A 14,624-nucleotide genomic window follows, 5' to 3' on the forward strand; every position below is an offset into this window, starting at 1 on the left:
CTTCATGTGGAATTTCCCTCTGAGTGTTAATTACTCATTCAGAGCAGCTGCATCTCATTCAACAGGTTCTTTCAATGAAACATCAGCCCTTTTTACAAAAAAAACATAAACTTTTTTTGTTAAACTGTTAAACTTTTTTTAACAAAAAAGTCCATCAGAAATGTTATAATATAAAATAATATATACCTGTAAAAATATTTAGTAATTCAGTAGTGTGTTGCATTACTGTCAGTCAAATTGGTCTCTGGAAAGAGACTCTGACACTATGGTGTGTAAAAAAAAACAGATTTCCCAAATTTATCCAAATGATGATTCAATTAATCTCATCTTCAAAGATGTTCCATTAAACATGACATTTACACCTTTTGTATTAAATTCTGACACACCAGGTCCAAGGGGTAATTAAATGTGCTGAAGCCAATTTGTTTTAAGAGTCAAAGTAGCAATAAAAAGTGGATTGAGATACCTGGAATTTTAAAAAAGGTGGCAAAGTCAGATTGTGAGAGGAACAGTGATTGTTAATAAATTTTAAAAACCCTTTAAATGTGGTACAGCATATATATATTTACAAGTTCCATATGTCAGAGTCTCATTTCCATATCCATACCTATAATTCTAATTTCACAAAGGTGTTTAATCCATTTCTCAGATGAAAACTACTTCAAGTGCCAAGTGGTGGTAATGGAAGCCCTTTTGTTTAAATATAATATACTGTATGTATTTGATAATGCGGTGTACTGTATATGATAGATTAAATTTGGATGGTCTTGGAAATTATGCCAAATGTGCATTTAAGAGGAGGAAGCTACAGTACAGTCATACTGTAGTTACTTATTTTGTTCCTACTTGCTTGTTATTTTATGAGAGTATTGAAAAAGCGATAACTTTATCTCGCACATTAACTACATTTAAGACAAGTGATTAATCTGTTACTGGATTGTATTATATTACAGTTTTAGAGTCTTGCTACTTATTATTTGCATAATTCATGAATTGAAATCACTGGATTGTAATCTTAAATATCTGAAAAGCAGCTTTATATTAATTTATAAAATACACCTATCATTAGAAAACTTAGTTTTTATTGCTTACATATAAAAATAATAAAACAAATGCTCACCAGTATATCACAAATGTTCCTTAAAATATCATTACCTTTACCGCACAGTGTTCAGGTGGATTAATGATAATATCAGCATCTTCAATAGGTACTGTATGCTGCTCTTTTTGGTTATGGAACAGCACACTTACTTTAGAAGTTTCTGGGCAATATGAACAGTACACTTGCATAGGTGGTGCAGTGGCTCTGTGGCTAAGGATCTGTACCTGTGGCTGGAAGGTTGCTGGTTTGTATCCTGTGGCTGGCAGAGGAATCCTACTCTGTTGGGCCCCTCAGCAAGGCCCTTAACCCTAACTGCTCCAGGGGTGCTGTATAAATGACTGACCCTGTGCTCTGACAACAAGCTTCTCTCCCTGTCTGTGTGTCTCATGGAGAGCAAGTTGGGGTATGCAAAAAGACAAATTCCTAATACAAGAAATTGTATATGGCCAATAAAGTGATCTTATCTTATCTTCACTGCACTTTTCAAGTGAATATTAAAAGAGGATTTTAAGATGTCTTTTGCGGATTTCAGCACGGCTGTCCAAACTTGGTCCGCGGTTATCATCATGCAACATACATCGAACATCTTCGGATGCTGGTAAGTTTGTGGGTGAGAAAAGGAAAGGAGAAAAGGGAGAGCAGCACGCAGACAGTTATTTCATCTGTTTCAAAAGAACAGGCCTCCTGCTGCAGGAGAAATCAGCACCACCTGGGCTCAAAGGTAGTGATGTCACTCTCTATAACACACTCAATACCAAATGCACTCCATTGGAGTAAAACAGATTGAAAATGACAAATATAATCCAACAGGTACTGAATTTACTAATGCAAATATTTTTATTTTTAGTCGTATACTATTACTAGTACTAATATTAAATAACAATGATAATAATATGGTGAAATACAAGAGTTCCAGTTGTTTTTATGGTACAGTATAAACATTTTTGAAAAATATGCCTTTTCGTATGCCATGTTACATTTTCCAAATATAACATTTCGGTTGCAAACAATTTTATATCTTTCTGTACTGTAAAATCAGTTAATGAACAGGCCAGATTTTCTTTTCAGTCGTTTGGCATCTGAATAAGTTCCATAATCATTACACTGCAATTATTTTGTTTTATGTAGAATTTTCTAAATAACCTGGAGAACTACAATAAATAAAACAAAAACATAATGCACTCAAAATGTATTGCTGCATTACACAAAGTGAATGGACAATTTTGAAGTGCTAAGCGTTTATTTGTCTACCCCAGAGATGAATCGATCTTTAATGATCATTCCTTGTACCTGGAAAAAAAAAGTGTTTTAACATTCATTTTTGTAACCAAACTGATCCAGTGACCATTCTCCTGTGTTTGCTTTCATTTTATGACACAGTTGCTTTTTCCTTCTCTTTAAATAGGAGCAATTCTCTGGTTGCCTTCCATTCAGCATTTAATGAATGCTGCATTGGTAACCTATTGTATTTTACATGATGTAATATTGTATTTTACATCATTTATCTACTCTATGAAGTTTTATCTATCTTAGCATGAACATCCTTTTAGCCTAGGAAGGGAGGTAGGAGCAGCAGTGAATATTAATTAGTCTAATCACATAACTACTCTAACTCTTGAAATGTTGTGATTGGACTAAGAACTAATTAACATTCCTGCTCATAATTCAGATCTCTTACAGCTATGTCAATGTTAATTTTAATTGCAATGTGAAAAAAAAGTAAGTTAGTAAAGGCACTTGCCTATGTACTGGAAAAGTTCTAACATTATGGGTTGGGTCATGCCCGGTTATTGGTATGACTGGGTCAGGCCACTAGTCAGTTGTGACATGGATCAAGCTGGAACTCACAATAGGAAGATACCCTCTGAGGTTAGGATGGGATTACCCAGGTCTCTTTTGGCTATCATTGACATGGTGACTCCTGTGGCCACAGTGGTGCTTGCAAGCTTGCTGTGCTGTTGACCAGATTCTGCTTCACTTCCTGAATTTCAGGTAGGTGGCCATTGCATATGAAATGTTGAAAGATGTGCAGAGTTCCCCATTTTACATGGTTGTAATGGCAGATTTATAACTGTCATTCTAGACTTGGACAAACACACAAAATATTTATTTTTTTACAAAAATAATTGGCAAATACAAAATGAAAAATATAAAGTACAAAATGTGTTGTGTTTTTTATGTCTTCAGGCCATGCTGGTTTGGAAGTCTTCTTTCAAGACCTTTTTGGTAGGCTATCAGAAAGGGTGATTGGAGAGCTGTTCAGACAATCCCAGAAAAAATATGTTCAGTGTATTGAACAAAAAACCTGAGGGGTTTAAGAAGGTGCTCACTCTTCTCTTTGTGGGTTTCCTGGGAATATAAAATAAATGTGTGATTGACTGTTAATCTAAGACTTGGTAAAATTAGATTAATGAAATGATCACCTTTAAATTGTACTGTTTACAATTACTTTGAAAACCATAAAGAAGCCATAAGTCACATTGCTTTTCTGAGGTGTACAACTGTGTAAATCTGAAATACACTACGACTCCTCAGATCTGTTCATGATCTAAATTTCGGAGTGTTCTAATCTACAGATTAATCTGTAGTTTAAGGCAGGTGAAAATGGGTAAGGATTAAAAACTAGTTCGTCCAAGAAAGATCTCAATTTGAATGGAAGAAGATAGACCCATTATTCTGTCTACTTTGGATAATGACTTTCTGTGCATAGTTTTTTTAAAAGAGGCTAACAGACAAACAGTACGGGTAACACTTCCACAAACCTCTTAAATGAAACCATATACTACTCTTAAACGAGCTATACTACCATTCTTTTTTATCATGTTTAAAGTTTTTTTTAATTCCCTGGATTTTTTATTGTAACATGCTCATTTTGTTCTAGTGTTTTACGTGCTATTGTTACAGAACAGGTGATTAGGCCTGTCACAGTGGACACATTAACTAATGAGGCAATTAACCAGTAATTTCAGGTGCATGTTTTATACAAATAAGGTATAATTCCTCCCTGCCTCTCACCCCTTAGAAAATCTCATGTGGCTTAGCGTCATGGGTGTGCTTAATAAATTAGAGTCTCTCCACTAAAGAGTAAAGTGGAAAACACTGAATTTGAAAGGTGAGCAATGTTTTTATCTTTAAATAGAACACTATACAGACATTTGAAGAGGTTTGCCTAGTCTATCATTTGCACTTTTGTATTGTAACAGTCACAGATATTTCATATAGATAAGAAAACATAATCAAATTAAATTGAGATTAACATTTTATTAAACATTTTCTATTCATTTTAAAAACTGAAAAATGTTTTGATGTTTCTGAACTCAGATTCTGAAAATTGTGTGCATTATAAATGAAAATTATGATAAACTACAGTAAATAGATGATGGTTATTATTATTATTATTATTATTATTATTATTATTATTATTATTATTATTATTATTATAGGTATATAATATTTTATGTGGATAAAGAAGACATGAAGAAAAGGTCAATGAATATAATTAATTTTCGCTGATTTTAAATAATGAACCAATGTTTTGTTGCTTTTGAAAGCTGAATTTGATAAACGCCTGTGCATCATTTTTTAACAGGTTAAGAAAAATGACCTCCATGACAACAACATCACCTGTTCTTAACACCACTTTTATCCGGCCAAACGGCTTTTACATCCGTGGTTTTTACGCCTTGGAAAACTCGAATTACTTTTTTATATTCCTGGGGGTGATTTATGTCGCTACTTTATTAGCCAACGCCTTGATTATGTCCATCATCTGGTTTGCTCAGCCGCTGCACACCCCGAAGTATTTCGGGGTCTTTAGCTTGGCCTTGGTAGATATGAGTTACAGTACATCACTCATCCCGAAGTCTTTAGACTTGTTTCTTTACGGGAACAGACTCGTCGAATACAATACTTGTTTAACTCAGATGTTCTTTGTACATTACTTTTCTGCAATGGAATCGTACGCGCTCATGGTTTTGGCCTACGACAGATTTATCGCTATTTGCTTTCCGCTGAGATGCAAAACTATCAATTCAAATACTAAAATGATTATAGTGATCATAATCTCTTGGGTTATTCCTTTTATTGTTGTTTTAACTATGGTGAGTTTCATAACACGCTTGTCTTACTGTAAATCTGTAATCGTTAACAGTTACTTTTGTGACCATGGACCGGTATTTAAAATTTCTTGCAGCGATTATTCTATCAACTGGTTTATGGCTGCATTTTTTATTGTGTCTTTATTTTTTCTCCCTCTGGCTTTAATATTATTGTCTTACGTATGCATTTTAGTTTCTCTGTTGAAGATAGCAGAGGCCGATGGTCGACGAAAAGCCTTCAGAACCTGCACTTCCCATTTGATTCTGGTGGCTGTATTTTATGTGCCGCTTTTAGCTACCTACATCATAGCCTGGGTTAATGTCTACATTGATACTGACACCAGAATTCTCAACACGTCTTTGTCGGCTGCCATTCCCCCCCTTCTTAATCCGATTATTTACACATTAAAAACTGACGAAATTATGGATCAAATCAAAAAATATATTAGAAACCGAAAGTTGGCTTTATCTCGTTAATATGTACATAACAGATGAAGAACTGTGTATCCGGTTAAAAAAAAGCCATTACATTGTCCTCTAAAATATCTACAAATAATACAAATTTAATTGAACGGAGCTGTCAAATGTAGTACGCATTTTGTGTGCATGTGTTCCAGTTAGAAAAGTAACGCATTAACTGTTAACGTAAAAGAGGGATTCTAATAATTTTGGTTTTCATTCTATGATTGTTTATTTAAATACCTTGTTTGTTTTAATTATCACGTTTGTTTCTTGTGTAACGCTAAACGAAATGATTTAACTTATTCTACTTGAATTAATTATTATTGAGTTAATCAACTAGATTAAATCAAATATCAACCTGATTTCAATGTAGACTCGGGCAATCTGTGAATTAAATATATGAGTATAATAAACAATGTTATTAAATATCTGCTTTATTTCACTTCCTTTACAAGATACAGTCTATGCAGTTGTTTAAGAAAACAGCAGTTCTGAAGCTTTGCAAATGTCATATTTAAAACTGTACTGCATATTATTTATAAATATTAAAGTTTCTTTGTTTAAAAATGTGGGATTGTATCATTTACTGTATGGTTTCAAGTACTCAGAATTGTAGAGAAACCATTTCTGATTTTTCTTTCTGTCTAGTAAATATCTGTAATCTATTGTGTAATCTGGATGTGCGGTATAAAAAAGGTATTGAATTTGAAATAATAGAATCATCCTTATTTTGGTCTGCAGAAAGGTAGATTGCCCACCTTCACATGAATATTTCTAAAAAAACAAAAGCAGACAGCTGCTTAAGTATACCTTATTTGTGTCACAAAGCTTGCTGGTTTTAGAAAAGGCTGTTCATTCGTGTTTTTACTATTTGTCATTTCTCAGAAACACAGTTAAGCACTTTCTGTCCTCTACCTCCCAATTACATTCTCCTTGTTTTTCCTTTTCCTGTGTTCCTTGTTAGTACAGTATGTCTTTCCCATGTTGGTTAGTATGGTAGCTTCTGTTCAAGGTTAGGTTACCTTTCAGTCCCTCTGGTTGACCCTCTGCCATCAGTGGAGGCAGGCTACCCTAATGGGCTGTGTAATGCTGGGTCCAGCAGCCAGGTGATGTGTGTGCATACAATGACAATAGTGCCAAACAGACTCCGGCTAGTTCTATCCACCTCCACCAAATAATTTGGTTCATGTTCCAGATAGTACTGTCTGCTCCTCCTGTCTTCTACTCCTGTCTTCTGCTACACTTGTGGTTTAAATCTTAAGCTTGAAAAGTTTAATGCAGGGATAATTGTATTTATTGAGTGGGATTTGTGGTTGGACTTTTGTGTGAGGTTAAAAATAAGGATTGTGAAATGTAATGTATCATGTTAAACATAACTGATTAATAAAAATGCTTCTAAAACCTATATCAGTGCCGTCTTTAGCAAGGGTACTGCAGCTGTGAATGGGAGTTAGATGTTGCATATGAGAAATTAAGAGACTGACATTGCCTAATCCTTTCTGTGTTTCTTTTCTTTTTAATAGTGTAGAGGTTTGTACTCTTAACTATGATTGGAAAAGGTATTTGAGTGGTTTTGGCTGTGTTTCATCAGATCTAAGCAGGAGTTGTACAGTATACTCTTATATTCTTGCTTGATCAGGAGATGTACACTACACTTCCATCGAATCGCACTCAATGGAGTTGGTATTTTACCACTTGAAGAATTTAAGAAGTGTCCCCAGTGATGTTTTTGAAAGTATTAATGTTATAGTGCATGTTTCTATTCAATATTAATATTAAACAATTAGTCTGGTGACAGGTATTAATGTGTGCATGATAGCATACATATTTCTATTTAAACAGTTCCAAGTTACAATTGTATTAGCTATATCTAAGGAGCGGGATGACAACATCACAGAAAGACACCTCTCCCACCCCCTTCCCCATGTATTTGCCAGCTGGTGGCATATTTCTTTTGTATTTTAAAAATTGCTGAATCTACAGGCTAAACATGGTGTTTGTTAATTGGTTTGTCAAAATGGCTTCTTTGAAGGCACAGTACAGTTCACATTCAGTTAGAACTTTGAATGGATATTTCTGGAGTAATTCTACCCTTGCCTGGAACAAGAGTTTGGAAGTTTTATCTGTTTGTGGTGCTTGAAGATTACCCTGTGGTAATTTGGAATTTGGAAGAGAATTTTTGGTAGCTGTCATGTTTTTAATTCAATGGGGGATATGTGCCTTCCCTCACAATTTTATTCATTGTCTTCCAAAAGTGCTATTACATGTTGCTTTCTGTTTATTGAAAAGCCCATGAACTGTTGACAGTCCCTAAGTGAGTATAGTGGTCAATTGCCCTTCCCTGTCCCTTATATGGATTTTGCTTTTATTTTGTATTGTATTTTTACTTTGCAAAATAACAAAATACATTTTTAACTTTGTTATTCATGTGTGGAGCCTTTCATATGATTGCTGTCAATTTTAAACTGCTTTTATGTTTGATAACTTGTTTAAACATCTCATTCTCTTATTCCTGAAATGGGAGTTATTGTCTAGATCTCGCTTGGCTATTCTCCCTCCTGACCCTGTACAATAATATAAAAATGATTTCTTAGGGTATGATTTCCTCATGGCCAGGGAGTACAGTTGTTCTTGGTAAGGTCGATCCTTTTAACAAAGTTAATAGACAACATTATGAAGCTGAATGTACAGGGAAACATTCAAATCTTAAAAGGTAAAGGATTAAAAGGACTATAAATCCAGTGGCTGTAATGACATTTGCGTACTTGGTAAAGTGCCCAACTGTTGAAGTGGATGCCAAAATAGCTTTTTATTTTATGTAATTTTGGCAGCTCTCCTTCTCATTGTGTATTAAAGGGTCTTCCTCATATATTCCAATAATATGTTTGATTCTTATTCAAATAAAGGTTCTTTGCTGTAATATTTGTATTGTATGACTGTATGTACTAAGAATAATTAAAACATTTTTACATTTTTTACTGGACGTTTTTTTGTATTTTTCTTTCCCTCCACATTTATACATTATCTATTAAACATCTTTCTTCATCAGTTTTAAGTGTCACTTTAAAAAACACAAGTTGTAAATAAAATGCAATGCTTTGTATGCAGATCTCTGTATGGACCGACCCTACTTGGTGTGAACATACTGTATCACAATAACTATTTTTAGCAAAAAGATGTTGTTTGATAAAAAAAAAAACTTTTGTGGTGAGCTCAACACCTCTGATTGGCATGAGATCTTTGTTTTCATACATTTTTCCCCCACATTGATAGTAATAGTGCATATAACCCTCCCACACACACACAGACACATACTGTATGAGTGTCAAAGTGTCAGGCCTGAATCAGAAGTCAATGCAGGAAACATTAAAGTATTTCTGAGAGATTATGGTGAATTTATCAAAACCATTGTACATGGTAGATGGCAAGGTGATGTGGCATGACACTTTGCTCTTTTTCTGTCACAGCCTTTGGGTGATAAGTTTGATTCCATCCTGGGGCACATTTTGTATGGAGTTTGCATACAGTACAACACTTGTTATTTCTGGGTTCTCTGATTTCCTCTGAGATGCAGAACAAACAGCATCTCTAAATTGCTCCTTGGATGTGTAATGTATATGTGGGCCCTGCAATGGACTGGCATCCTGTTCCAGTGTGTAGTTGAACCCCCTACCTGCCAAGATGGGCTCTAGCCCAGTGAGACCCTCTGAGGATAAAGTGGTCAGTGAATATGGATGGATGAGATGGCTGAAATGTACTGAAATGTGCTGGTTCTGTTGCAGTAATCTTGCATCTCCTTTTTCTATATTCTATCTTTGAATATTGGACATTTTATGCAGTTTGTACAGCACTTCTTTTTCTTATTACCTACATTAAATCATTAAGGCTATATTTCCTTGACTAGAACTTTGTTGTTTTAGGGATTTATTCATTTTGAGACCTCAACTTTGACATTTCAAGTATGTCCATCCTTCCACTGTATCCATCTGTTCCCAGTTTGTTGCTCTCCTTCATTCCTTCATAGACTGCTTTAAAAAATCTATAAGCCCTTAATTTTAATTGACTTGTTCTTTAGGGATTGGATATATACAGATTGTGTTCACCAATTTCTTTGTGGGATACCTGGGAATATGGGAAACAACTTTATTCGTGAAGAAGAGTAAACTATTATATTTAGTTTACCACTCTAAGAACAGCACACATTCCATTAAATCAGAAATTAAGTACATTTACATCCCCCAAGAATTATGTTTGAATACATTAAAATGATGATTAATAAGCAACAAATTATTCTACTGTACTTAGATAAATAATAGGAAATAATAGTAATAATAAATCTAAATGAGAAGTGTTCACTCTGTGCACCTCTGATTTTAACTTTTACAATTTTCACTAACAGATAAAAAAAGCTTTATTCTCTTAAATGTATACAATCATATAAACTACAACAATAGTACAACCGAAATCCATGACAACAGGCCTTAATCCACTCTTTAAGTATTTTCTCTCAGTAATTGCTAAAATAAAAACTGGATCTCTTCCTCTCGAGAAATGCAGTCACAGAATGCAACGTTAAACAGTTCACACACAAAAAAATTGTTCACTTTTCTTCTCTAAAAGCCAAATATCAGCTAATACTAGCAGAAGCTACACCATCCCTCCACCTCTCACACAAACACAATAAGGAAGTGACAGTAATAACTGCAATATCATGCTATACATCCAAGCATTTTGCTTAACAAAGAGCTCAAGCTTTTTCACACATACAGGAGATATCACATGCTAATTGCAACATAATCGTATTTTCTTGCAATTCGCTGGTGTTACAGAACATGCGATTAAGGCTGCCACAGAGGACACATTAACTAATGAGGCAATTAACTGGCACTTTAAGGTGTATGTTTAATACAAATAAGGTCTGATTCCTCGACACTTCTCACCCCTTGGAATACATCATGTGACTCAGCGTCATGGTGGTCCTAAATAAATTAGAGAGCCTCTCCACTACAGTGCAAAATTGAAGAGGCAGAGTTTGAAAGGTGAGAGGCATCCTTTAAATGGTAACTTTAAGAAGTATCTGATTATTTAAAAAATATGGTAGATATAGAGAACATTTTGGTACTTTTGTTAATTGTTATAATCATGATATTGAGAATTTGTTATTATTTTAAATAGCTTAAGTGAGAAAGGTGAGTGGTACTGTATCTTTTCAATGATTATGGTAATTTGATTGATTCTCAGCAACTTCTAAGATAGTTTGAAAGTATTGTCATCCACATAATTATATGAATACATAAAACATTAAGAAAAGGTAGAGAGTATTATAATTAATTTTAATTAAATGACGTTTTGTTATACAAATAACACGTTTTGATATAATCATGATATTTTGAAAGTATTACCATCCACATGTTTATGTAAAAGGTCAGTGAATATCATTATTTTTTAAATAATGAACAAATGTTTTGTTACTTTTGAAATCTGAATTTGATAAACTCTTGCGCATCATTTTTTAAAATTTTTAACAGGTTTAGAACTATGACCTCCGAGATGACAACAGCATCACCTGTTCTTAACACCACTTTTATCCGACCTCACGGCTTTTACATCCGTGGTTTTTACGCCTTGGAAAACTCGAATTACTTTTTTATATTCCTGGGGGTGATTTATGTCGCTACTTTATTAGCCAACGCCTTGATTATGTCCATCATCTGGTTTGCTCAGCCGCTGCACACCCCGAAGTATTTCGGGGTCTTTAGCTTGGCCTTGGTAGATGTGAGTTACAGCACATCACTCATCCCGAAGTCTTTAGATATGTTTATTTACGGGAACAGACTCGTCGAATACAATGCTTGTTTAACTCAAATGTTCTTCGTTGAATATTTTTCTGCAATGGAATCGTACGCGCTCGTGGTTTTGGCGTACGACAGATTAATCGCTATTTGCTTTCCTCTGAGATGCAGAACTATCAATTCAAATTCTAAAATGATCATAGTTATTCTAATTTCTTGGGCTATACCCTTTGTTATTGTTTTAACAATGGTGTGTTTCGTAACGCGTTTGTCTTACTGTAAATCTGTAATTGTTAACAGTTTCTATTGTGACCATGGACCGGTATTTAAAATTTCTTGCAGCGATTATTCAGTCAACTGGTTCCTGGCTTCATTTTATGTCATGGCTTTATTGTTTTCCCCACTCGTGTTAATACTGTTGTCTTATTTATGTATCGTAATTGCACTGCTAAAGATAGCAGAAGCCGATGGTCGACGAAAAGCATTCAAAACATGCACTTCCCACTTAATTCTGGTGGCTATATTTTATGTGCCACTATTAGTCACCAACATTATAGCCTGGGTGAACGTGAACATTGATACTGACACCAGAATTCTCAACACATCTCTGTCTGGTGCTCTTCCCCCTCTTCTTAACCCAATTATTTACACTTTAAAGACAGAGGAAATAATGGAGCAAATTAAAAAATATATCAGAAACAGGAAAATAGTATTTTTTGGTTAAAGAGTTAAGAGATAGAAGAATTCAGACGAGATTCAGCTTCTCTACTATCTTCAAGCCTGTGATTCAACTCTGGGATTTACAGTATCTTCCTTACTAAAATGATGAGTAATATCTAGTAATGGTGGCTTTTCTAAAGCTCAAAATGTCTTGTCATATGCAGAAGGCCTTTGTGTCTGTTTCGTTTAGGACATACAGTAAAAGTATCATTTTGGTGTTGACTTTAAACAAGAAGGTTTTAAATATTGTGCTTTGAAGTTACAGTGAATATTACTGCTAATATTTTAAAATGTCTACCTGTACGTCTGTTTTTAATTTTTATTAAATATAAATAAATGATTTAACTGAATGCAATGGATATCCACCAGATTTTAAGGTGGACTGGGGCACTTTATGAAATAAAGGATATAGCATCTAGATGTCTTAAATGTGTACTACTTCAGTTCTGTACTCATCTGTGTGCAATGTATTTATCCTGTTTATAGTTTTGAAACTCTCCAAATTCATTTGTTTCAAGAGGTCAGATAAAATAAAGAGCAATGAGGATTCTCCATCTTTCTAGTTATTTTGTGGACAAATATACAGAAAGAACAAAAAATATCACAAAGTACAGTGGTACCAACAATGAAACACAATATATTGTATCCATGTCTGTCTTCTCACAAAGTATTATGAATATTTTAGAATCCAATATACTGTATTAAGAATGTTATAGGTGTCTGGTGTACATTACCTACTGTACAGATTTACATTCCTATGCATCACAGCCAATAGGCCCTGACAGTAGTACAATAGCTAATGTGCACACAGTTACCCGATATTTGCTCCACAGTCAGACCTCAGGGGTAGATACTCTATACAGTGTTTAATCTTACAGTAAGGTGCTGTGGATTAATTTCAGATGAAGGGGTTTGCAAATACATACAGTCAATGGACACTAATAGAATTAGTTTGCCTGAACTGAACTAATTGAAATAAGCCTGCAAGTGGACCCTTCCGCATCATTGCACAGGTCACCCCCGTCTCCTGTCGCCTTGCCCTTCCTCAAACCCTAAGAGTTCACCCCATCTTCCACGTGTCCTACCTCAAACCCTTTCTCCATTCCCCCATTTCCCAGCAGCAGAACTTTCCCCCTCCCCCATGTCTCATTAATGGGCATCCCACCTATGCAGTTAACAAAATCCTGGACTCCAGATTGAGACGTGGCACACTGCAATACCTCGTTGACTGGGAGGGCTATGGTCCCGAACACGGGTCCTGGATCAGGGAGAACAACATCCTCGACTGCTCCGTACTCCAGGAATTCCATCAGACCTTCCCAGACAAACCATCTAGGGCATCAGGAGCCACCTGTAGGAGGGGGGGCACTGTTACGGGCACACCGGACATCATTAATTAACAATTAACATTCCATGTCTGGCCTGCTATTTAAACCTGTCTCAGTCCACACCCCTGCAGTCGGTATTGTACAGTCTCTTAGTGACTATTTTGGACATCGACTCTGCCTTGCTTTCCTTGGATACCGACTCTGTCTAGCCCTTTTGGAATTGTTTCCCTTCTCCACTTTTCTACCAAGACTGACCTGCACAGGGTTCTCCTTTTAGTCTCGTAACACAGATTGTGCAGACTTTGGCCATTATGGATGTGCATGTGGGCAATGGCCTGGAACAGCTGATTTTCCTGTTATGGCACTAGATTTTTTAAAATGTCAACACATACACCCCAAGAACCTGGAAAATGGTGTACTTTAAAAAAATTGTAGAACTTTCCTACTTTAATAAGGATATTACAGTGACTGTAGTTGTTTAAATATTGTTATTTTACTTTAACTTAAATCTAGTATATATTTTATTATCCTGTTTATGTCATTAATAATCATCCTTATTATTAAGAACCTATCATACTGCAAACTTTTAACTTCCACTTCATGCTTTTTTAATGCTTTAGTACATGTAATGGAAAAGTATTATTTTCTCTCTCAGTTGCAATATTATTCTGTATGTTTTTGGCAGTTCTAATGACTTTTTTGATTTCTATATCTTTGAACCTTGGATAATTTATGCAGCTTTTTGAGCAGACTCTTCCTTTTTACATTTTCGGTACTACACCCATTAAAGAATTTAGGCCACACTATATTTCCTTGACTACAACTTAATTGTTTTAGGAATGAATTCAATTTAAGACTTTAACATTTTTAAGTATGTCCATTCTTCCCCCATATCCATCTGTTCCCAGGTATTGGCTTGTGAGCTCTCCTTCATTCCTTCATAGTCTGCTTTTAAAAGAAAACCTATAAACCCTCATTTTAATTGACTTGTTCTTTAGGAATCTGATGCATTCAGAGAATGTACTCACTGATCACAATTTGGAATGCCTGGCAATCTGGGAAACAAGGATATTTTAAAAAGTAGTTTAATTTACTGGATTTAGTTAGCTACTGTAATTCTGTT

The 14,624-nt window shown here is 34.9% G+C and overlaps 2 protein-coding genes across 2 annotated transcripts; both read left to right on the forward strand.

Moving 5' to 3' along the window:
- Window positions 1–690: 690 nt before the first annotated feature.
- On the forward strand, window positions 691–6,230 carry LOC148658267 (olfactory receptor 51F2-like). The gene has a single exon (XM_088639373.1). It carries the CDS (start codon window positions 4,702–4,704, stop codon window positions 5,674–5,676), a length of 975 nt encoding a protein of 324 aa, XP_088495499.1. The 5' UTR covers window positions 691–4,701; the 3' UTR covers window positions 5,677–6,230.
- Window positions 6,231–11,195: 4,965 nt separating this feature from the next.
- LOC148658268 (olfactory receptor 51F2-like) lies at window positions 11,196–12,591 on the forward strand. Its single transcript, XM_088641923.1, has one exon. The coding sequence runs from the start codon at window positions 11,200–11,202 to the stop codon at window positions 12,175–12,177; it is 978 nt and encodes a 325-aa protein (XP_088498049.1). The 5' UTR covers window positions 11,196–11,199; the 3' UTR covers window positions 12,178–12,591.
- The last annotated feature ends 2,033 nt before the right edge of the window (window positions 12,592–14,624 follow it).

This window comes from Lepisosteus platostomus, chromosome 7 (assembly GCF_059453375.1).
Source record: "Lepisosteus platostomus isolate fLepPlt1 chromosome 7, fLepPlt1.hap1, whole genome shotgun sequence".
Taxonomy (NCBI): Eukaryota; Metazoa; Chordata; class Actinopteri; order Semionotiformes; family Lepisosteidae; genus Lepisosteus; species Lepisosteus platostomus.